This window comes from Puma concolor, chromosome A1, assembly GCF_028749965.1.
Source record: "Puma concolor isolate L17-30 chromosome A1, mPumCon1.1.hap2, whole genome shotgun sequence".
Taxonomy (NCBI): Eukaryota; Metazoa; Chordata; class Mammalia; order Carnivora; family Felidae; genus Puma; species Puma concolor.
Genome location: NC_141667.1, coordinates 106,790,337 through 106,815,789, shown reverse-complemented (window position 1 = coordinate 106,815,789; position 25,453 = coordinate 106,790,337). Strand labels below are relative to the sequence as shown.

At 40.3% G+C, this 25,453-nt stretch overlaps 1 protein-coding gene across 9 annotated transcripts in view; it reads left to right on the top strand.

Moving 5' to 3' along the window:
- The window catches only part of MAST4 (microtubule associated serine/threonine kinase family member 4), a 567,430-nt gene that overhangs the window by 269,955 nt on the left and 272,022 nt on the right, over positions 1-25,453 (top strand). For all 9 annotated transcript variants that reach the window (XM_086699818.1, XM_025923864.2, XM_086699814.1 and 6 more), the window contains one exon: positions 21,839-21,870. In XM_086699818.1, the coding sequence (XP_086555944.1) occupies positions 21,839-21,870 (32 nt within the window). The remainder of the gene's footprint in view (positions 1-21,838; positions 21,871-25,453) is intronic.

Genomic DNA, 25,453 nt, shown 5'->3' with positions numbered 1-25,453 from the left:
GAGGAGAAAATACTTCCTTTGGCCCCTTGGTCTTCCTGAAAACAGGTTCTTACAGCAGTGATCTTTCTCCAGTTGTTTTTTTTTTTCCCCCAGCTGGCACAGGTTAAGTATGTATACATAGGTGCATTGAATGGTTATAGCTCAGCATCTTTTGTCCTTACGTGGATTTTTTTCCCCCTAAAGGGCTTTAAAAAACTGGTAAATTACATTTGTTGACTTTTCTCAGAGTCATCAGAGACATGTGTGACACGTAAATGACCAAGATGAGATTACCAATTTATTTGGAGGAAGGGGGTAGGAAATCTTTTTAATTTGGAGGTGAAAAGATCACAGAATGGGTTAAGTACAGGTTATCTAGTTTGGCGCTAGATTTATGACGAATTACCGAAATCGTGCTTTTGTCTTCAAGGATTTCTGTATCCTGCTTGCCTCTAGCCCTTAGGCAAAAAGAAAAGCATAAACAGCATCGCTAAAAAAGTAATTTAGACATTTAGCCAGGCTATTCTTATCCTGCCTGGGGATTCTGTGGATCCTAGTGGTGTTTTGGAAGGACTTTGTTTCGTAGAATGCTTGGAAAGAGCATCCCCAGCAGCTCAGACACACTTGCTGGCTAATGCTCGCAGCCCAGGCTATCTTGTGGTAGGTGGATCGCATATTTAGATAACCCCATTGTCTGTTTTGACACTTGTACGTGAATTTTTGAGGGGTGGCAGTGCATTGTCATTGCATCACACACTTTTTCCTGCTTCCTGCTTCCTGCCTGCAAAAGAGATTTAACAGTGATGTGCCCAAGTATGGTTTTCTTTGTATTTATACTCCTCAGGATTCACTGAGCCACTTGAATATGTGGATGGATGCCTTGCATCATTTTTTTTTTTTTTTTTTTGGACAGTCCTAGCCAGTGTCCTCTCAAATAAATGTCCTACCTCATTTTCTATCCGCTCCTTCTAGGACTCTGTGTATACCTACTTAAGCTGTTGGATATTGTCCCACGGGTCTTACAGGGACTTTTTAGCTTTTGGATTTGTTTTGTTTTGCTTTTCTTGGTGATTCATTTTGGAAAATACCTATCATTTTGACTTAAACTTTGCTCTGCCCACTTGGCGGTAAGTCCGTTTCATTCTGGTGTCTTATCTTTTAGTGTAGCCTTTTCCCTTTTGTTCTTCATTACATGACTGTAGTTTTTACCTCTGTATAGAAATCTATATGTTTAATGATGTTGTTGTACATGTTTGCCCCTGTATCCTTTAGCATAGTTACTTTTGAGTCTTTGTCCAGTAACACCCAGATCTTGGTTATCTGCCCGTCCATTTGCATTGCCTGTTTCTCTTCTTGTCTGTGGGTCACCGCGATATCGAGACCCAGCTCAGGTGAGAGCAGAATTAACACCCCGGTCAAGGTGTGTGACATAGAAGAGACACAATTTCTCTGGACCTGTGTATTATTTACCTCAGTTTCTACTGATTTATTCAAAATGTTTGACCTACTCAAAATTATGGACTCACAAAGAAGCAAAACCTCCTATTTCCAAGGTTGATGACAGACTGTTGCTGTTCCCTTAACAGTCAAAACCAGCTAGGTCAGCTACCACATTGTAGTTTTAAAAAATCATTTAAAAAGCTGAGAGCATAAATTAACCTGAAAAGAAAAAAGTGATAAACTTTGTTATTTTTTTCGCTCCATTATTTTTTTTGTAATTTTATTTATTTTGTTTTTAATTTACATCCAAGTTAGCATATAGGGCAGTAATGATTTCAGGAGTAGGTTCCAGTGATTCATCCCCTATGTATAACACCTAGTGCCTAGCAAGTGTCTTCCTTAATGCCCCTTGCGCATTTAGCCCATCCCCCCACCCACAACCCCTCCAGCAACCCTGAGTTTGTTCTCTGAATTTAAGAGTCTCTTATGTTTTGTCACCCTCCTTGTTTTTATATTATTTTTTGCTTCCCTTCCCTTAGGTTCATCTGTTCTGTATCTTAAATTCCACATGAGTAAGGTCTTTGTCTAATTTTGCTTAGCATAATACCCTCTAGTTCCGTCCACGTAGTTGCAAATGGCAGGATTTCATTCTTTTTGATGCCAAGTAATACTCCATTATATATACATACTGCATCTTCTTTATCCATTCATCTGTTGATGGACATTTGAACTCTCTCCATACTTTGTTGTCGATAGCGCTGCTATAAACATTGGGGTGCATGTGCCCCTTTGAAACATAACACCTGTATCCCTTGAATAAATACCTAGTAGTACAATTGCTGGGTAGTTCTATTTTTAACTTTCTGAGGAACCTCCATACTGTTTTCCAGAGTGGCTGCACCAGTTTGCATTCCCACCAGCAGTGCAAGAGTCCCACCTCTTTCTCCGCATCCTCGCCAACATCTGTTGTTGCTTGAGTTGTTCATGTTAGCCGTTCTGACATGTGTGAGGTGGTATCTCATTGTGGTTTTGATTTGTATTTCCCTGATGATGAGTGATACTGAGCATTTTTTCAGGTGTCTGTTAGCCAGCTGGATGTCTTCTTTGGAGAAGTGTCTATTCATGTCTTTTGCCCATATCTTCACTGAATTATTTGTTTTTTGGGTGTTGAGTTTGGTAAGTTCCTTATAGATTTTGGATACTAACCCTTTATCTGATATGTCGTTTGCAAATATCTTCTCCCATTCTGTCGGCTGCCGTTTACTTTTGATGATTGTTTCCTTTGCTGTGTAGAAGCTTTTTATTTTGATGAGGTCCCAATAGTTCATTTTTGCTTTTGTTTCCCTTCCCTCCAGAGACATGTTGAATAAGAAGTCGCTGCAACCGAGGTCAAAGAGGTTTTTGTCTGCTCTCACCTCTAGGATTTTGATGTCTTCCTGTCTTACATTTAGGTCTTTCATCCATTTTCAGTTTATTTTTATGTATGTTGTTAAGAAAGTGGTCCAGGTTCATTCTTCTGCATGTCACTGTACAGTTTTCCCAGCAACCATTTGCTGAAGAGATGGTCTTTTTTTCCATTGGATACTCTTCCTGCTTTGTCAAAGCTTAGTTGGCCATACATTTGTGGGTCCATTTCTGGGTTCTATATTCTGTTCCATTGATGTGAGTGTCTTTTTTTTTGTGCCAAGTTATAAATTCTTGAAGCAAGAGGCCCATGGCTAGCTCTCAACCATGGTGGAATGGCAGGACAGGGAAGAAACAGCCAAACTTACACTTTTCATGTCTTGTTTTTCTTCATATCTTCATTCATATTGTTGAGAGTAATGGTATGTTGTGATGGTCTACATCCTAAGTGGAAGTGCAAGTCTCATAAATAGTAAATAATGTTCAAGAAGATCAGGAAATCTGCCAGTGGTAAAAAGAGAACAAAGATAAGTTCTTGGCCATTGATAAATAGGAGACCAGCTCTGTGATTCCATTGCTGTTATAAATATAGACATAGTAATAAGGTTTTTTTATTAAAAATTTTTTTAATGTTTGTTTATTTTTGAGAGAGACGGAGCATGAGTTGAGAAGGGGATGAAAAAGAGGGAGACACAGAATTCGAAGCAGGCTCCAGGCTCTGAGCTGTCACCATGGAGCCTGACGTGGGCCTCGAACTCACAAATTGTGAGATCATGACCTGCGCTGAAGGTGGATGCTTAATCGACTGAGCCACCCAGACACCCCAATAGTTTTTTTTTTAATTATTTATTAACTGGGTTTATCTGTCACTTGAACTCTAGGCCTATGGAACAGTAGTGTTTTTATGCTTTGTGTTTAATTCTTTGGAGATCCGATCCCTGTGATGCACAAGGGATTTGTTTGTGTAGCTCTCGTTTTCTGTCTCCCATTGGATTAGTTGTACAGTCTTGCACGGCATAGTAGGAGACACTTGATTGAATGACAGCATCGGTCACCTAGCTGTTTCATCATAGTACAATACAAGACTGTGAAATTCAGAGTGACTGAGTGCAGTAAGTGGCATATTGCACAGCAATAATTTTTGTCTCTGCTTTTCTTATGATTGTCCTACCATTGTACTAAAACGAGGGCTCGGTGAAACTGCCTTTCTCAGAACATGTTGGATCCACATGCCTTGAGTGGGGTTTCCCCCCAGAGTGTTCCAGGGACCCATTATTTTGTGGAACACTGCTGACTGTGCCCCTTGATCTTGTTAGGTAAAATGCTAATAATGGCAAAAATCCTGACTTAAGTAAATGCTCCGTGCTGTATTTAATTAGGTGCTTCCCCGGCTTAATTGAATACAGAAGTCAAGGAACTTTAAGGTTTTTATTTTCAATGGATAACTGCTAGCAAAATTCTTTGGGAAATATTAAATCATGTGGACCCTGTTCCTGTTTGTGTCAGGGAATATGAATAATTCACATTGACGGCCATTCTGTACACCTGGAAAACCTCCTCCCCACCGTTTTCTGATGGGGAAGCTTTGATTTTTGGAGGTAAGAAGAGCTCTAACCCAGATGCCTATCTGATGACAGCATTCCTGTTCAGTGTTTCCACTTAGAGCCGTGTTGGCATTACAGCACTCTGTCATCGTAGGGTATATGGTCTCTGCTGCCTAACTTGTCCAAGGACTGTCCTAGTTTGCTAGTCCAGGAAAATAAGCTAGGTCAGCTGTCATATCCCTCCAAATGAAAAAAGACAGCTTGCTGCCTAGACTGCAATTGGAAGGAAAGGTCAATCAATATATTACCTTCCCTTCGGTGTGTTCCTTGCCTGCCGGCTGAGTTGTGCCTTCTCTGTAGTGGTGGTAATCTCTTCTGCTAAATTTTATTTTAACCTTGCAAATAGGTGAAAGGAAGGGCACAGTTAATAACGTCTTCTCTTATACACCTCTGAGCACATTATTTGGGCTGAACCCTGTCCTCCCGCCAACCCCCCTCGCCCCAAGCCCAGCACGGTCCAGTTTAGATGGAGAGTTATGCAAGTAGCTGGTTTTATTTATTGTGGGAATTTCTCCTAGAGCTCGGTCATGCTCTTGCACAGACAGAATGCAAACATTTTTGTGATTTTTGACAGTGGCTGGGATCTGTGTGGTATAGGGGTTTTTCAAAACATTTCTCAGTCAATATGTTTACTCTCCTTCAGCAGCCATGCAGCGTGACATGGCGCATCACCGATACTTGAAATAGACTGCAACAGGAGGTCAGAATGGAGCATGGATTTTCCAACACAGCATGTTAGATGAAATGATTTTGTGTACTTTGAAGTGGAAAATTCAATCAGAATTTTCCACACTTTTTAGTTAAAGCAACACTGTTATTTATTGATGAAAGGTGGACTGAGAAAAATACAGAATGCAGCATAGGCAACAGATCTAGCCCTGTCCGTGGTCAGAGCAAGAAATACCTTTTCACTTGCAATTTAATGAAGCCCACACATGGTAAAAAGGGTCTGGTTAAAATATGCAGGGTAGGATGCGGGGAACATATGCCGACTTGTTTAGCATGTGTGTGGATAAAAATGGAATCTGGCTTTCTTTTTAGGAAGTTTGGTTTCCATTGCGATGGACTTCATGCTTGAGGAAGGGCATTTACATCCTCCTAGGTAATCTGTTTTGGCTTAGTTTCAAAGTAGCTGAGCTCATTTGGAAAGCACCTCAGAGTATCAATAGGAAATCCGAAGACAGATTCTTTAAGCTTTCGTTTAAGCAGGCTCAGAGGATATTTAAATTTATTGTTGGTTTTCATCTGTCCTTTGGTGCACAGAGGATAGATCAGCATGACTACCTATTATGTGGAGGAGCACTTTATATTTTTAAATTGCAAAACTTTTAGGTTGTAATGTCAGATTTGTGCATGAATATTTAGAATAGAATAATAACCTGGTATTGGCATGCTTGATGTATGCCAGTCACTTATCTAGGTACTTTATGTGTATTACTTCATTGAATCCTCATAATAACACTATGAGCTATTATTATCTATGACTTGCAGTGAGAGAAGAGAGCCACAGAGAAGTTAAGTACTTTGCCCAAGGCCATACTCCTAAACCAGTATTTTTTTTTTTTATTTAAAATTATTTATTTATTTTTGAGAGAGAGAGAGAGCGAGCAAGCCTGAGCACACAAGCAGGGCAGGGGCAGAGAGAGAGTGAGGAAGACACAGAATCCAAAGCAGTCTCCAGGCTCTGAGCTGTCAGCACAGAGCCCCACAGGGGCTTGAACTCACGGACTGTGAGATCATGACCTGAGCCGAAGTCAGATGCTTAACCGACTGAGCCACCCAGGCACCCCCTAAACCAGTATGCTGAGCCATTCTGCCTGGCTACCTCTCTGAGACTCTGCCACTTAAACACATTCATCCTGGTGAGCCTAGGCATGTGTGGGTTATCAATTTGATTCAGTCACTATATAGCATTTCCCATGAAGGATGTTTATATTTACAGTTTGTCTTTAAAAGAGACATAAAATCTCTTCTATGTGGAATGCACAAAAAACCCAAACTCAAAAAAACAAAACAAAACCCAAGAGTGGTGGTTACCAGCGGGTGGGGCGTATGAAGAGATGTGGTTTAAGAGCACATCCTTGAAATCAGTAGATAAATAAGTTCTGGACTTGTAGTATGCAGTACAGCACTTACAGACCAGGAAACTGTATGATAAACATGGAGCTGGCTCGCTAAGAGACAGGATCTTAATTGTTCCTACCACTAGAAGCAATAATAATTAAGTGACATAGTAGAATATGGCAACCATATTGCAACATAATGTATCAAATCAACATGTTGCACACCTTAAACTTATGCAGTGTTCTATGTCAATTATACCTCAGTTAAAAAAAAAAAGATATAATTCTTTAATAGTCTTTTTTACTTAGGTACTGGCTGTTTTGTTCTGATACATAATTCAATTCAGTGTAATTAAGTTTACTTTCTCTTTTTTAAGGTAGTATTTAAAAGGAATAGAAGCCTTTAAGAGCATTAGTGTAAATTCATTAGCTTGTCTAAATAGTGTGGCTTTGAAAGATAGTTTAGACCATCACTTTGTATTCTTTAATGATCTAAGGTTGATTCCCCCTCTTTGTTCATGATATTTTATAGTATTGTCAGGGTTTTTTTTTTTTAAGGTTTATTCACTATAGTTTGAATGAGATAAGCATACGGTTATTCCAATATCCTACACATATGTCTTGTCAGCGTTTACTATTAGTGTTGTTTGTTTTTATTCTATAGATAGTGAGTCCAGAATTAACTGTCAGTTTCAGGTTTCCAAGGTAATCCAGTGTAATCCATTGTGAGAACACAAAGCTTCTGTGTAATATAGTAAGCATGTCAATACAATAAGGTCTATTACGCTTTTTATTTTTTCAAAGGAAGAACCTAATTAGTGTAATAGAAACCAAAGTGGAAACCACTTAAGCTCACCCCTGAATTACAAATGGCGACATTCACATGTTATAAAGGGAAAATCTTCCTGCTTGCAAATTGCTTTATTTTTTCAGTCAACAAAAATGAGAGGCCATCTTATGAAAACTTTCTTAGGTCTCAGACTTAAACATCCACCTGTTTTGTAGTTCCTGTGATCCAAAAACATCACAAGGGATCATTTTGACTTTGAGAGAAGGATTTTGTCTTAGCAGTAAGAGCAGAATTCAGTCTTTGGGAAGAAGCAATTAAAAACCCAAAGCCTTTTATTGCTTTTGATGCTTTAAAAAAAAAAGGCAAAAACTTCACTGCACTGTAATATTTTCTGCTAATTAACTGTCACAAATGTGATGCCATTAAGTTTGGAGTCTCTTTAGTTAACTTCAAAGTCATTAACACACGCTGGGCAGCCCTCCCAAATCTGTTTTGGAGAAAGGAACCGCATCGACGGATCTGTAATCAATGTTGTCAAAGTTTTGGTTTCTCATAAAATCTAATGTTAATTTAAGGAGCATTTGGTCATTTTCCTTGGGTACAAGCTCCAGCCCTTCTAATGCTTGGAGTTGATGGCAATAGGCTGTCGTGATGCCACGTTGTCCTTTGGATACACTGCTCCAGAGGTGACTAGAAAAGGTTTGCAGGGTCCCTGGAATATATTCAGTTGCAAATACGTACCAGAAAGACCAATAGTAGCTTAAACAAATAAGGATTTATTATTTCTCACATGAAAATGTTGGTTGAATGTCCATGGCTGGTGCCGTGTATGGAAACAGTGTTGGTCATCCTCCCTGAGTGTTGGCTCTGCTATCCTTTACAGGAAGCCTCTGACTTTGAGCAAACCACAGCCTAACTTTTCCAGTACTCAGTGTCCCCATCAGAGAAAATGGTGGTAACCCTTCCTGTAACTGCAGGGTGGCGTCAAATCTTTGGCAGAATCCTGTATGAGAAAACATGTAGCACAGTGCCTGGCGCTTACCAGAGCCGACCTGATTGGTGGCACTGTGGCAGCAGGCTCAGCAGTGACAGTGTTCATGGTGGTTCTAGAGGGGGAGGCGCGAAGCAGGAAATAGGAGATGCCGCAACTCGTGTTTGTCCATCTTGGGATTCCCGATTCCAGCATCTTCCAGCTGGTGTTATTTGAAACAGCGCATCGGAGAAAATGATTTTAAAGAGTCAGATACCGTATCCTTTATCAACTAGAACTACTTACTAAGTAAAATATATCCCCTCCAAGCCACTTGTTTATTTTATCCTGTGACCTCTTTACAATAAATTCCAGTACCATTAAAGGCTTAAGTCACATTATTGATTATTTGAATATGTGTGTCATTAATCTTCCATCACCCTCGTACATTTTATATGTACATTTTAAGTGTTGTCTTTTGCATTTAGATGGAGGAGAGTGTCTGAAGAGAGCAGACTTGTGGGTATTAGCTCCATACAGCCCTTCAAGAGCTCCCTGGAGCTGGTTTGCCAGTAAATTTCTACACTAAAATGGGCTTTCAGAAGAGTGGCTGCTAGGTAAACTCTGAGGTGTCCTCAGTAAATAAAAATGATTAATCTCAGCTGAATAAATTCACTATCACTGGTCAAATAGTCTCATCCAATTCTGGTTCCTGTTTCTATAAAAAGCCCTTTTCTTTTTGTATTAAGGTTGTCTGTAATTTTAATGGAACATGTGAATTATTATCTGATTTCTAAAAATTGGTTCATAAAAGGATATTGATTCTTTGAATTAGGGGCAGTTGAAATATTGTTTACGGGCAAACTGGTCTCCTCTGATTGAACCTGGAAGCTACCGTCAAGAAAACTTATGCTAAATTGGTGTTAAGGTACACTTGTTAAAAAATTATCACAGTGCTTGGGGCGCCTGGGTGGCGCAGTCGGTTAAGCGTCCGACTTCAGCCAGGTCACGATCTCGCGGTCCTGGAGTTCGAGCCCCGCGTCGGGCTCTGGGCTGATGGCTCAGAGCCTGGAGCCTGTTTCCGATTCTGTGTCTCCCTCTCTCTCTGCCCCTCCCCCGTTCATGCTCTGTCTCTCTCTGTCCCAAAAATAAATAAACGTTGAAAAAAAAAAATTAAAAAAAAAATGATCACAGTGCTTAATAATTGCCCCCAGATGGGACAGTGATATCAGTGTAGGAATGCAAGGGATCCAGAAGGTAAAGGTGAAGATCTGTTAAGGCGGGGGGCCGGGGGGGGGGGGTTCTTTGTAATTGCTTCATTTTTATTCCCAGTCATTGACACATTGTCCTGGGTAATGAGAAGATTCTAAAATCAAATAAGGCTTTTGAACATTGAAGATGTTCGCCAGCCACTGTTCTATTGAAGAATCCTATAGAATCATACTGATCCTAAGAGGTATCTTATATCCACTATATTAACTAGCTTTTAGAAGCTTATGAACATTGTAGCTTTTATTGATTCCAGGGAATTGTAGCCAACAATAAGCAATAAAAGTCGATGGTAACTTTTTTCCCATATAGGGGTGTGCAGATCAATATTTTGAATTTACTATAATTTGCGGGTAATGGATGGAAGAACTGAAAAAATTGCAAAGCCTTGTGGGGCACAGCTGTGCAGTGTTGCCTTTTTATCTAAGCTCACTGTAGGTCACAGGCTTTCCCAAGTAACAAGAAACATAGTTAAGTGGCCGGGCTGATACGTGTATTTATCAAGGTCTTCATAAGACTCTTCTAAGGGAAAAAAGAAAATCACAAAACTTGTCCACAATGACCTTAATTTTATAGTCCTGAAGGACCTCTAAACTTGCACTGTCTTCAAGGCAATTAAAATTCTAAATATCTAGCATTTGTGGTTGATCTGCTACAGGCATTTTCGTGATGATTAGTAACAGTGTGTGATTTCACTGAAGCTTGATTTGCTTTGAATCTTCCAGGTTGTTCACAGAACTGTGTCCAGATTCCACACTGAGCGAGGAAAAGTAGGGATCCTGTGTGCTCCCTCTTTGATTTTCCCCCGTTCTGTGTTTATCAGAGCTCTTCACTTGTGCCCTGGGTACCTCATGTCATGTGTGCTAAAATAGCCATAGCTGACATTTAGGGTGCTTTCATGTTTGAGAACTGGGCTAAATGCAGGACATGTGTTCTCGTGAATGTTCTCAACACCTAATGACATCAATTGTCATATCTTCATTTTATAATTCAGGAAACTGAGTCCCAGAGAAGGTAAGGAAAGTTTTTTTAGACTATATGTGTATGTGAATCTAGATCTTGTCCATTTAATCATTCTCAGGTATACAGTTAGCTTAAATAAGGATTTTTTTTTTTTTCAGTCTAAAGTTTGGTCGATCTAATGTTTTCTTGTTTAGCTTCTTTTGTTTTGACAGACTGTGGCTCCTTTAACTGGATCAAAAGGAGTTTGTTTAATTTCAAAAAGGACACACTTTCTCTTGAAAGAAATAGTCCTTTGTTCTTAGAGAACAAAATAAGCACATAAAAGTTCACTTTGCTAGAAGCTACTAATCTTGAAGAAATGAATGCCCTTCGTTTAGTACATAGTAAACACTCAGTAAACTGGAGATGTTATTAATATAACAACCCATGCAGGGAAGTGTAGAAACTGACCTAGGAGGTAGATTTCCCTTATATAATACTGATTGGGGAATGCACTGTGAATGCAAATGTCTGATTCCCAGCCTTGATTTTTTTTTTAAGTCAAAGAGGTAGCATGTTTAGAAAACTTCAGGGACGATTGAAAGCAGCTGGTAAAGGAAGCCTGTTTCATTGGTCATTTACTCGGGATTAGCTGGATATTTGACTTGTAATGCTTTTTCAACTTTAAAAGGTCTGTGTTAAAAGTAACGTGTTTTCAAGGCTCTGCTTAGAATAAAATCAATCTATAAGAAATGATTTGTGTGAAATTTGCTTAGAAAGAGCCGCAGAAATGTGTTAGTACCCCTTCCTGAGAGTAATTGCCAGTGTGTTATTAACTACGAATGCAGCTCGATAGCCGACATGAGGCGGCGTCCCAGTGCAGACCCTGCAAGTCTTCCTTGGGGATGAAAAATAATTAAACTGCTCTGGACTCCGGCTGATGTGGATTCCAAGAGGCTAAGCCATTTCCCAGCTCTGTGACCTTGTGGAAGCTACTTAACCTGTCTGTGTCTCGATTCTGTAAAATGGAAATACTAGTGTGCATGAAATAAGATAATGATGTCAGCACACAGTAAATGTGAGGGACTGTTATTAAGTGGATGAGCTTAGTAAAGAAAAACCATTTCCACCCCGTGTGTACGAATCATCAAGTGGAAAAGGGGTTTGTGATGATTGATGTGTAACTTTCATGTAAGAAAGACCCAGGATGCTGACCCTTGCTCTTACCTTACTCTGGAACTTTCATCTCCTGTTCCTGCCCATCAGGGACCCTGTGGTCTAACTTGAATGGTTTTGCTATCCCCTCATCCACCTTCAGATTTCTTTTAACTTCTGAAAGGTTCTCTGTGGCCCTTTTGAATGGCCCTTTTTCCTAATCTCGGCATGGCACCTTGCCCTTAGCTCCTAAGGTTTTAAACCTTCCCATTAGTTAAGCATTTATTCTCAATGCTTGTGGATCCAGCAACATTTGTCTCATGAATCTGCTCCTCCCTGCCCTCCCCACCGCCTCTTCCTTGGTCCCTACTCTACCGTGCTTTCCTGACAACTTCATAAACCACCTTATTCCTTTCCTGTTTGTCTTAAGTAAGACATTTGACACCCTTATGCCAAAGCGATCCTTTTTAAGATGTAGATTTGACCATCTTTTTCTCATATTTAAAATGGTATAGGGGCACCTGCACAGCTCACTCATTTGAGCATCCGACTTTGGCTCAGGTTCTCACGGTTCATGAGTTCGAGATCTGCACAGGGCTCACTGCAGCACAGGATCTGCTTTGGATCCTCTGGTCCCCTCTCTCTCTGCCCCTGACCTGCTCACATGCATGCACACACAAACTCTGTCTCAAAAATAAATAAACATTAAAAAAATTAATAGGGGCGCCTGGGTGGCTCAGTTGGTTAGGCGACTGACTTCAGCTCAGTTCATGATCTCACAGTTCATGAGTTCGAGCCCTGTGTCGGACTCTGTGCTGACAGCTCAGAGCCTGGAGCCTACTTCAGATTCTGTGTCTCCCCTCTCTCTGCCCCTCCCCTGCTCACGTTCTGTGTCTCTCTGTCTCTCAGTAATAAATAAACGTTACAAATTTTTTTTAAATTTTTTTTAACGTTTTATTTATTTTTGAGACAGAGGGAGACAGAGCATGAATGGGGGAGGGTCAGAGAGAGGGAGACACAGAATCTGAAACAGGCTCCAGGCTCTGAGCGGTCAGCACAGAGCCCGACGCGGGGCTCGAACTCACAGAGTGTGAGATCGTGACCTGAGCCGAAGTCGGCCGCTCAACCGACTGAGCCACCCAGGCGCCCCACAAATTTTTTTTTAATTTAATAAAATGTTGTAGGAGCTCCTCATTGCCTATAGGTTAAAGGTAGACTCTTCAGAAAACGTTGTGATTTGACTCTATTTCTGCCTCTGTTTTCTTCTCCTGTGGGTTTTTTTCTTTCTACCTTCCTTCAGTTCCAGCTTTTCCCAGTTTACAAAGAGCTGTGTACTGTTTCATTCCACCCTACGTTGCTACATTAATTCCCTTTTCTGGAATACCCATTTGCCTGACTCCTGAGGTTGCCTACCCAACCCCCAGAATCTGGCTCCTGAATCATGTATGAGAGATACCACCCAAGACCCAGTTTCCGTGGTCTGTGTTGTGACTGCCATTAGCTTCCTGGGGTTAACGTTCCTTCTTTCCTGCTAGCTCTCTTGGAAGAGGTAGGGAGTTCTTTCTCAGGAGCCTGGAGCAAACACTGTTTTGCATCTCGTTTTCTCAGATTGAATCACATGCCATCTTTGAACCCACTGACTTTGGCCAAACAGTGAACTTTATCATTACCTTCACTTAACCTGAGTTAAGCCTTGAGGTTGAGAATAGTGTCTCTCGTCTACCAGATGTTGTTATCGCAAATGACAGGGAACATCGCTGACCGACAAGCAGTGCTCACCCTCCTTAAAGAAAACTGATGACCTCCCCCTCTTGGTCCTACTGCATACTATAAAAAGACCTCTATTCCAGGTTTTTCAACACTACATTTTACAGCAAATGGAATCCTTTCCCCCCCAGGAAAAGGCCTTTATTAAAAAGTGTGTGATAGAATAAAGGACACCCATTTTGCCTGCTTTAATCCCTGCACATGCCCCTTGGCTTCACCCTCGGTAGAGCATTTTGACTTAGGTGTTTCTGAAATTACAGAACTCCAAGTAAATGGCTTCACTTTGACTTCGCTCTTCTTTAAAGGCACCTGTTCACACCTGTACCTTTCTTCCTCTTTAGAGGAAAGACTGCCCTCTTTTGTTACTAATTCCAGCCCTCTCTCCATGTGTACTCATTCAGACCCCCTCTCAGCGGCTCACATCACCCCTCTGCCCACTGTCTGACATTTTCACAGTGCTTCGTAGGGGGGAAATTGGAACTGGATGACTCTGGTTTAGATTTTGCTGCCAGCATCGCCTGGCTTTGTGGCTGTGGGCAATTGCAGGTCCCCCCTGGGCTTCCAAGGGGATAACTTGAGTGTCCTGTCAGACAGCCAGGTGACTTTGTTATAAAATTCTTCGCGCGTTTATTGGTAGGATCTTACAAAACCAAAAGAGACGGATAGCCATACTGTGATATCTTAGAAACTTTGTCTGTAGAACGAACCTGTAAGCCTAATGCCAAGACATGAAGATGATAGCTGATTATTTGGGTTCATAGCAGAAAAAGCCAGCTTGGCAAGAAAACAAGATGATATTTACCTTCTTCTGTTATTCAGAGAAAGTGAGTATGGGGTTTTGATCAAGTAAGATTGGTATAAAAACCCAGCAAGCATTTTGTGTTTGATTTTTGTGGTGCATCTTGTTGAACTTTACTACCGCAAATAAATACATTTAAAGTGCATCATGGTTATAGATACACAAGCAGAATGAAATAAAACCTGCAAGAAAGGGAGATCCTTTGGGATTCTCCACCCCTCTCAAATTCCCACTGAGGGATTTTAGTGATTTTTTTTTTTTTTTATAGGTCGAATGGTATGAATGTCCAAGTATATCTTTGGAGGTGCACCTACTGCTTTTCCAGCTTTCATGTACAAGTTTTTAATGCAGAAAACCAAGGACTTCATGGGCTGTTCACTAGATTTTTCAAGTGTTGTTTGAACGTAGGCTGCTGTCGGCTACTACTCTGATTCTAAACCAAGTGTCGTGTAAGATCTGTTTCTGTAGTATGAACTTCTCTGACCTGTGTGTCTGCCTTCACAAGTGACTTTCAGATATGGAGGCCAGAAAAACGGGGCCAAAATAATTTCTTTACAAGAGCCAGTTCTCGGATGAATCTGTACTTCTAGCTAGTTGTGCACCCTTCCAGGTAGAGGGAGTTCCACTCGGGGTACCTTTCCTTGCCCTATAGGGCTTCCCACTTGCAAAGGAAATACCTGAAAATCTAAAAGGTGACTCTTAGTGACAGTTAGAAAACTAATATACCGGGGCGCCTGGGTGGCTCAGTCGGTTGAGCGTCCGACTTCGGCTCAGGTCATGATCTCGCGGTTCATGAGTTCGAGCCCCACGTCGGGCTCTGTGCTGACCGCTCAGAGCCTGGAGACTGTTTCGGATTCCGTGTCTCCCTCTCTCTCTGACCCTCCCCCGTTCATGCTCTGTCTCTCTCTGTCTCAAAAATAAATAAATGTTAAAAAAAAAGAAAGAAAACTAATATACCATAAAGAAAAAAATCCAAAAGCGAATGATTTATGCAAACTCATTGTCCTTTAGTGGAGGTTAGTTCTTTTAAGTCCCCTTAACAATTTACTCAAACAACTCCCCGTACATCTCCAGGAGTGGGGTTCAGGCCTTGGCATTTTTAAAAGCTCCCTGGATGATGTTAATGTGTAGCCTGGCTACATTCAGAACCTGTGCTTGGGGGCACCTGGGCGGCTCAGTTGGTTAATGGTCCCACTCTAGATCTCAGCTCAGGTCTTGATCTCACTGTTCAGAAGCCTACTTAAAAACAAACAAACAAAAAACACTGCTTGAGCTGAATTACCTCATCCCCTTCTATTTTCTCTCCACCGTTAGCAGTTACACATTCAGGTTAAACTGTATAATCTCACACCTGCTTTTAAATCTGCCATCTTTCGTTTCCTCCTTAGGAGCCCCTAACATTGCCTGATACGCTGCCCTGCACATCCTGGTCCTTTGAAGCCTCTCCCTAACTTAATAGTTTGTCTGTAAATGCAGAGTAGTTGTAGTAACCCATGATAAAATGGTGAGCCTACCAATGACTAATTAAGGAATGATGAAATGGGGGAAAATAAACTTTAATGATTTCTGGAGAGTAGTGAGGAAATGGTATATGCTAGACATTGCCATTCTGTTTGGGTTTTTGGGTTTTTTGTTAGTTTCTTCTTCTCCTCCTTCTCCTCTTCCTCCTCCTCCTCCTCCTCCTCCTCCTCCTTCTCCTTCTCCTTCTCCTTCTCCTTCTCCTTCTCCTTCTCCTTCTCCTTCTCCTTCTCCTTCTCCTTCTCCTTCTCCTTCTCCTTCTCCTTCTCCTTCTTGGAGAGAGGGTAGGTTGCAGAACTTCCATGTGTCTGTGTTACTTTTCTTGGAGGATATTCCTTCCAGAGTACGGGTCTTGGTAGATGTGGCCCCACCTCCCCCTTTGCTGGTGAAGGGAGCTAGTATTCCTTTTCTCTGTTTCTTGACAGCTGAGGCAGAGACCCAGCTGTGATGACCCTAATACTCACAGGGAATGGGAGCCCATCAGGAGCAATGCGGGAAAGGCACAGGGACAGTTAAGATGTATTCCGTGGAGGCTGGGCTTGAGTTCAGGTTCAGTTGTGGGGATGTTCTAACTGGGCTGTTTCTAGGGTTCACTTTTCTGGTTCCTGTCCATTTTCTGATCGTCTGTGATACCATCCTGTCATCCCGTGTGAGAACTGGTATCTACCCAATAGATAGGTGTTTTGTTTTTTTTTTTTATTTGTAGTCTTACTCAGTTTCTTTTGTTTAGAAGAATCATAATTGCAGAGCACCTGGGTGGCTCAGTCACTTAAACATCTGTCTGTTGGTTTTGGCTCAGGTAGCGATCTCAGGGTCGTGAGATGGAACCCTACCTCGTAAGATTCTCTCTCCCTCTGCTCCTTCCCCATTCGCGTGCACATTCTTTCAAACAAAAACAAAACAAAACAAAACAAAATAAAATGAACCATAGTTGCTACGTAGTGCACAGCTTCATTTAGCAACATGTAGCATGAGTCTTCCCACCTGAAGATTTTAAATGTTAAGGTGCTCCTGACAACGCATAAAGGTGTGCATCTTTCTCTGTATGTTCTCACTCCTCCTGTCGCAGCCAGCCTATGGTTTTACATACCGTCTTAGACGGCAATGACTCCAAAGGGTATCTGCAGCCCCGACCTCTTTTCTGAACCCAGGTTAATAGAAGTCCATCCACCTCTTTGGACATTTCTATTTGGAATTCTTAGAATCATCTTGGACGAAACATGTCCAAACAAAACTGTTCTCCCCTCCAAGTATATTGGTGCAGAAAATTTTTGACTTTTCCTTGATTTCTTTCCCATTCTATATAGGTTTTTTTTAATATATAGATTCTATCAAAATGCATCTCAAATCTGACTGCTTCTCTTCATCTTCAGGGATGGTCCTAATCACAGTCTTCTTTCACATAGATTACTTCTGTAACCTCCTAAAAACTGGGATTAAATGTTTCCTTAAAAGAAGCTTCGAGTATTGAGATTTTCATTTGTTCCTTCCATTCTGTGGCCTTTGCCTTCCCTCCCCACCAGTTTTCCTTTCTCCCTCTCTCTCTTCTCTTATGCGAGAACTTTTTAAATTTTTTGAAATAATTTTAGATTTATAGAAGTTTTAAGACACTTCACTGTACTTTTCCACTACATAATTATCTTATATAGCCTTAATACACTTGGCAAAACTACGAAATTAACATTGGTACGTAATTAACGAGACTTACACTTTATTTGGATGGCAGCAGGTGTTTTGCTAATGGCCTTTTTATGATCCAGAAGCCAGCTCGGGATCCTACACTGATTGCATTTAGTCATCCTGTCTGCCTTCTCCTTTGATCTTTGACAGTTTCTCAAATGTTCCCTGTTTTTCACAGTCCTGACAGTTTTAAAGAGTACTAGTCAGGTATTCTGTAGAATGACCCTCAACTCGGGTTTGCTTGATGTTCTTTCATGATTAGACTGGACTTAGGGATTTTGAGAGAGAATACCACAGAGGTGAAGCCCCTTCTCATCACATCCTATCAGGGGCACATGAGAGCAAATGACTTACCAGGTGGTGTTAACCTGGATCACTTGGTTAAGACCTTGTCTGTCAGGTTTCTCCACTGAAAAGTTATTTTTCCCTTCCTCTTTTCTATTTTTGAAAGTCAGTCACTAAGTCCAGCCCACTGTCAGGGGGAAGAGAATTAAGCTTCACCTGTTACACAGGGGGATATCTACATATGTTTTTGATAATATATGTAAATCTCTTTTTTCTTTTAAATCATAAACTGACCCATCAAAGAATAGCTCAAAGATCCCCTAAACATATGTAGCCATCTTGTTTTATTTGTGTATGTGTAACTATTAAATGCTTATTAAATAGCATATATTTTTAATTATCATTGTGGAAATTGCTTGTACATATTAAATATTTCAGTTTTCTGTATTGTTTTTATGAATAAAACAAGTTATTTTGTTTCTTTGAGGCCAAGGTTGGCCAGGGGAAAGGGTCAGAATCATTTGTTTTATTTTTTTTTTTAATGTTTGTTTATTTTTGAGAAAGAGCGAGAGAGACATAGCATCTGTTAGGGGAGAGGGCAGGAGGAGAGAGAGAGACACAGAATCTGAAGCTAGCTCCAGGCTCTGAGCTGTCAGCACAGAGCCTGACCTGAGCCTGAGCCAAACCCACTGAGCCACCCAGGTGCCCTGGGGCAGAATCATTTGTTAAGGCTCTTTTCTTCATGGATTCCCTGGGAATTCTTTTACTGGATTTGAGGTACCCTTGTTTGTCCTCACTCTTATCCAGGAATTACAGGAAGGTAACAGTATTGGGGCACCTATGTGTTTAGTTGGTTAAGCCTCCGACTATTGATTTCCACGATTGTGACCCAGATCGGGATCTCAAAGTTGTGAGATTGAACCCCAACTTCACCCTTATACATACATGCTAGTTAGCACATTCAGAAAGGGGGGGCAAAGGAAATTGTACTGTCCAGCAAGTAGTGATACACAACACTTCTAAAATATTAGAAGTCACTGAGTAATCAGTTGCAATGAAGATCTTTTTTTTTAATGGTTTTTTAAATTATTTACTTTTGAAACAGAGAGAGACAGAGCCTAAGAAGGGGAGGGGCAGAGAGAGAGAGGGAGACACAGAATCTGAAGCAGGCTCCAGGCTCTGAGCTGTCAGCACAAAGCCTGATGCAGGGCTCGAACTCATGGACTGTGAGATCATGACCTGAGCTGAAGTCAGACGTTCAACCGACTGAGCCATCCAGGTGCCCCGACCATTTTTTAAATTTTAATGTTCTCTTTTTTTTTTTTTTTTTTGAGAGAGAGAGAGAGAGAGAGAGAGAGAGAGAGAGAGGGAGGGAGAGAGATGTGGGCTCACCCGGGGCTCATGTTTTACCCAAAGTGGGGCTCAAGATCACCTGATGTGGGAGATCATGGCCTGAGCCAAAGTCATATGCTTAATGAATGAGCCACCAGGCGCCCCTAAAATTTTAATGTTCTTAAATGTAGTCTTAGGAATTTCTTTAATCCTGTGATGATTAATAACTCCATGCTGTTTAGTTCAGGTTCATATATCTGGTACTTTTTCCTCTTTGCCCCACTCTTCTTCCATCTCCCAATTCTTACCTGATGCTAAATTATTAGCACGTGTTCCACATACACTACACAGAAGCCTTTGGCTTATGGCTCCAACCAATGCCATATGTCTTATCTAATTATCGAGGCACGTGTTAGCGACGTTATCCTGACATCAAGAAAATACAATGAAGACACATACACACTGTACCACAGGGGCTGTGGCAGCCTCGATGCTGCTCTGAGTGGTGCAGACTGGTCATTGTGTGGTCCCCGCACGTTAGCCACTCGCTGCTCCGTGTGCAATTGCCTAGTGCTCCTGGTATCTGCAGCCTTTTGCAGCTCCCCTTCACAAGGTCTTGGCCACCGCACATTCGTTTCTCTCACTTTATTACCATCGCATCTGATTCCAATTTGCTGCCAAATTGAGTTTCCAGTCCCGAGTCTGACATTCAAACCGTCAGGTGGATTAGCTCCTTCGGCTTGGTTAGCGGGAAGCTTCAGGTCAGTTGACGGTGGCCTATTAAATGTCCTCTGCTCCTCATCCTGGAGCCTCGGCTGCCGTCCCGTGGAGTGGCAGTGCCGGGTTACCCACCGTAACCTTTCTTCTTGTTTAGAACTCCTCATGCCAGACCTATTGGAAAGACTTCTGATTAAAAACAGAGTTGGTTTTTATCCCTTATCCTGCTGTTTCTGCGGTTTTTCTCGGAGCAGAGCAGCTGGCTTATGGTCAGGTCATTGGGTGGAATATGATTGATTGAACTATGTGGCGATAATTCATTTGGCCCTTTCCCTCTGAGTGATCTGTTTGCATGTAGAGTTGAAATAACACCTAACTTATTCTGTTATTTATGATAACACATCGGCTCCGCCTCCTTTTCTTTCTGTGCCGATGTCAGATCAACTCACAGGACCGCAGTGTTGACTGACTGGAGCTCCAGGCCTTTGCCAGGCATCAGGTTTCGGTAATTCCTTTCCAAAGGACACAGTCTGGTGAAGAATGATTTCTAGAGAGGTCTTCTCTTGCTTCTTTTCTTTTTTTTTTTTTTTTTTTTTAACTTGAATCCAAAACAGATTTCTCAGTGTTTGTCATAATCAAAGATATACGTATGGAGAATCACTCATTGATTATTCTATTTACATGTCAGTTCCCAAGGAAAACAGTCTTGGTCAGAGACTTTTCTCTTGTCATTAGAGGTTTTAGTAAATGAGGGTATATTTATGTTTGACAGTGAGGCATCCCAGTTGAGCAAACACTATAATTTCTTGGGGATAATCAAGGATTTGAGAAAAAAGCAAAAGAAAACAAAAATACAGCATTTCACCACTGAACCCTGCAGCCTTTGAGAAGGAAACGTTAGCTGTTGAGCGGAGGAAGAAGGTCCGTTGTTTCTAAAATGGTTGATTTTTTTTCTTCTTGTAATTAAACAGTGATATGATTATTGTAATTGTATCTGGATATGTTTGCCAGTTAATGAGTAAAGCGTGCTATATTTAAAGCAGCATCCTCCCCTCTGGTCTGCTGCTTCCAAGGCCATGTTCTGGAAGCTAGGCTGGAGTAAATTGTGTTGTTTAGAAGATCTGCAGGCTCTGTCCCTGACACACAGTTAGGGATCCACTAAAAATAAGGGACAGAAAGGCGAATTTGAAGCTGAGGGGATCATGTTTGAGCTCTGGGAGGCAAGAGGAAAAAAAAGTCATTATAGGAATGAAAACCCAAATTTAGTTGAGTCTTTCAAATTTATACTGTGTTCTTATAGAGTTTAAACAGCCAGATGACTCATGGCTTCCTATTCTTTAATTACTGTCATCAAGTGATCATTCCTGAGAACCCAGGCATGGAGATATTCCTGTAACCCTTTTTTGTTTGTTTGTTTGCTTTGTTTTTTAGTTTGTTTTCACAGCTTCCCCTATAGTTAGATGGATAGTGATCCTAATTTGTGATAAGGATGAGAGCACCCTTTTTTAAAACTTAAAAGCACTCTATTAATTGTTGCTGTCTGGCATTAGACATTCATTATCCTAAGTCATAAGTCACTCTTATTTTAAGAAATAAAACCAGAAGGAAACCTTTTGCTTTATTTAAAAAATATGTATGTATATATAATCTTTGGCGTGCCCATTGTTTTGCACGAGCTTATTTCTGCTAGGGGTAAATAGTCTGATTTAACTGCCTTTTTTTCATTTCACCTTTCATTTAATTTTAATGTATTATTTCTGCTCCTCCTTCTATCTCTTTCCTTTTGGGGTTCCTCTGATTTTGCCTTCCTCTGATTTTTCCTTATGCTCCAGTTTAGGTCCATGTAACTCAACTCAGTATTTTGCTCTCTTGCTTTGAGAGGATTAATGTCTTTTCTGTTTTGGAATTTAGATAAACTGTGTTTGTAGTTCCAACAGAGTGTATTAAGAGAGCACTGTAAGGGATCCAGAGTAACATCATGACATTAAAATCTTCACATTGTGGAAAACGGCAAATCAAGCATAATGAAGAATGGCACATTTTGTGCCACCCATTGGGTGCCTTGCTAGTCTAAGGTTAATGTAGCCTCTCATTTATATGTTTTGTTTTGTTTTTCTTTTGCAGAAGGAGTTGAGTCTCCCCCGAAGAGGAAGTTTGTAAGTAGCCTAATTTTGTTTCCTTATTATTATTTTGTACAGTTCGTTATGTATTCTCTGACTTGTTAAGTTTGCAGTGACAAATGGAGGATAAATGATAATCAACTGAATTAAGAAAACAGACACTTTGCATTTATTTATAAATATCAAATAATGATTTCAGTATATCTTGAAGGAAGTTGCCAGCTTTTTTCCTTATGGGCATCGTAAACCAAAAAGTTTAGTTACTCCTGGGAGAATCTTAATTTAAAAAAAAAAAAATTCTCTTATGCCATCAAGCAAAACCATTAGTTGGTCTGCAGGTAGTATGAATTGATCTGAGTCAAGAATTAGCGCCCTTCTATGTGATCTGGAAATCTATGATTGTTTTTTATGCTATCGATTTTATGCAAAGTAAGTGATACCCTTTTGCGCTGATGAAGGCTTTGAATCAGCTAAACTTTCTTTTAGGTCTGGATCTTACCGAATTGACTCACGTAATGGTCTTGTTTTAAAATAGCGGATTTATGAACTTTAAGTTGATTTCCTTATAGTTTGTTTCAACCTTTTGTTTTGAAGGCTAATAATATATTTGCATAAATGCTAGTTTTTTACCATTAGCAAGTTGCAGAATGAAATGTATTGCCTTTAATGTTCCACTAAATTTAGAGTAGATTTCTTGTCAGCTAGTACTGTGTAAGGGCTGCTCTAGAAATACTTGGATTTGGTATCTGTGCTGAAGAAATGAGTGGATGGGGCAATGTGCTTTTATTTATTTATTTATTTATTTATTTATTTATTTATTAATGTTTATTTATTTTTGAGAGAGAGAGAGACAGAGCATGAGCGGGGGAGGGGCAGAGAGAGAGGGAAACACAGAATCCAAAGCAGGCTCCAGGCTCTGAGCTGTCAGCACAGAGCCCAACATGGGGCTTGAAGACACAAACCATTGAGATCAGACCTGAGCTGAAGTTGGACCCTTAACTGCCAGAACCACCCAGGTGCCCCAAAGGGCAATGTGCCTTTTAAAGACTAACTATAATATTTCAGGTACATTTATGCAGATATCAACTTGGAGTTTTGGAAATGTATGTGGTAGCTGTTGGCAGAGAGAATTCATTTTGTTGACTAACTTTTGGGTTATGTCAGCCTTTGCATCTGAGAACCAGAACTTTACCCAGTTACATTTCAATACTGTCCATTTTGGTTCTTAATGTTTCACAGCTTTAGGCTGCCTGGAGGATGCTGGACCATTTTTCTTGAAGAATGTGTCTAGAAAATTTCACTCACTTCCAACTTCTATCTCTGTGTGCTAGAAGTTAATTGCTTAAAAGTTGGCTGTAGGAAATGCCCTTAGAATCAAAAACTTGCCTTCTTCTGAATCTTGATTAGGACTCTCACCTAGACTTGGAGACATCCAAACATTTTGATATTTCTAATCATGATTAAAAATAAGAAATTAGTGGGGCGCCTGGGTGGCGCAGTCGGTTAAGCGTCCGACTTCAGCCAGGTCACGATCTCGCGGTCCGGGAGTTCGAGCCCCGCATCAGGCTCTGGGCTGATGGCTCAGAGCCTGGAGCCTGTTTCCGATTCTGTGTCTCCCTCTCTCTCTGCTCCTCCCCCGTTCATGCTCTGTCTCTCTCTGTCCCAAAAATAAATAAACGTTGAAAAAAAAAACAAAAAAAAAAATAAAAAAAAAAATAAGAAATTAGAAAAACAAGTAAAACTACATGAAATAATAGAAAAAAATCTCTTTTCTGTTGTACCTTTATTTAATGCTAAAAGCATTCTAGGTTTGTCTTTAACGCTTTATCTGAAAACTTTATAACTTTAGTCAAATCTTCCTTTTAGCCTATATAAAAGATTGCATTTTTTTTCAGTTTCTCAGTATGTTTTTTGTACATTTCTATTAAGGTAATGTTAACTACAAAATGATTCCCTATGCCTATTAAAGGGCTGTATTTCCTTTTGTAAAATCTCCTTATCTCCATATCTCCTTATCTCCATATCTCCTTGTCTAAGTCTGTTAATGTTAGCTGATAGCTGTATATTGATGGGAAAATAGAAGGTAAATAAGATATTTAAATTTATCTACTTCAGAGCTTAGAATCTTTCATGAATGAAAAGGATGATAACTTAAGTTTCTTTGGGATCCATGCTTTGAAAATTTAATGAGAGATATAGAATTACGTTTAAGCCATTTAAAATCTCTTCCCTAATAAAAACCAATTGATCTATCAATCAAACGATGGGAGTAAAACATAGCATAAATCTATCTTTTTCTTTTTAGTGAATTCTGGGAAAATTAATACTTCCAAGTGAAAGAAACAAAAAATAAAGATGCTCCTTTGTATTTTTTATTAAAGACAAATGTTCCCCAGAGAATTAATGCTCTATGATAGAGATGTTTTGGGACTTAACACCACTCAGCATTTTCAGTGACCCCATCCCAAATGCCAGTGATTACTCTCCTCATGCAAGGTTGTTTTATGGCTTTGAGAAAAAGAAAATACTTTAAAAAGTAATTGCTAGGGTGATTTTAATACAAATCTAATGAGGAAGGGCACAAGTGGTGCTGGCCAGCATAATGGCACCTAATTATTAAACCTGTTAACACTTGGTCAGTTTATTAGCTGGTTAAATGCCTCCAGCATGAATGTTTTCAGATCTTTTAGTATCTTTTCTCTGAAAGATTGAGGATTTGATCCCTCTGTTCTGTCGAATATTCTCTCCATGTTAACAGTGAGCCACTGCACAGGGTGATGTATTCCTCATGGTCTGTAGTTACAAAGCAATGTGATTGAAAGTGTCAGAGGGTGTGTACCTTCAAAAAGGCTGTGTTCTTGGAAGAAGGTGCCCAATTGTATTATATCCCCCGCCTCTACTTTGTATGTCTTGAAGCATGATATTCTGAAAATGCATTGCCATCATTCAGGCACTTAGGGATTTATCAGATTTTTTTTTTTTTAATGTAGTATCGTCTTAAAGGTAATTTTCATGCCTGGAATCATGGTAACTTATGTTTTCTATCCGTAACAGTTAACTCTTCCATAAAACAACACAGAAAATAGGCTTTTCTTTTTATTACTCATTAAAAGCCTAAAACAAGCAAGTTGTACTGTGTGCTGTCTAGAAAATAATCCAGTACTCCAGTAATTTGTATTTTATGATCGTTTTCTCAAGAACTAACTTGAAATCTGTGTTGTTTCAAATATGTTTTAAGAGGTTGTGACCATTTTGTGTGTGTGTGGTACAAGGGGCATCAGAGGAGAAGTGAAAGATGCTTTCCAGGCAAGATATTCCTAAATTACCCATGACTCCAGATCAGTTTTCCAGAGGCTTTTCCAACTCTTGTTCACCTTCAGAGTCCCAGATGCCGTCTCCACTCTGGCTGCTTAGATAGCTAGACTTGAGCTAGTTGTCTTCTTCCCTTCAAGGAGTACCCATGTGCCGGTGCTTGGTCCTCGATGCTTCCAGCACTTTCCCTTCCTTTCTCCTTGGAACTAAAGCTTTCATACTCTCTGCTCTTTCTCCTCTTAGCAACCTGTCAAAATCTATATATCCTTTGACTAAATCATAATATAATCATAGAACAAAATACTGT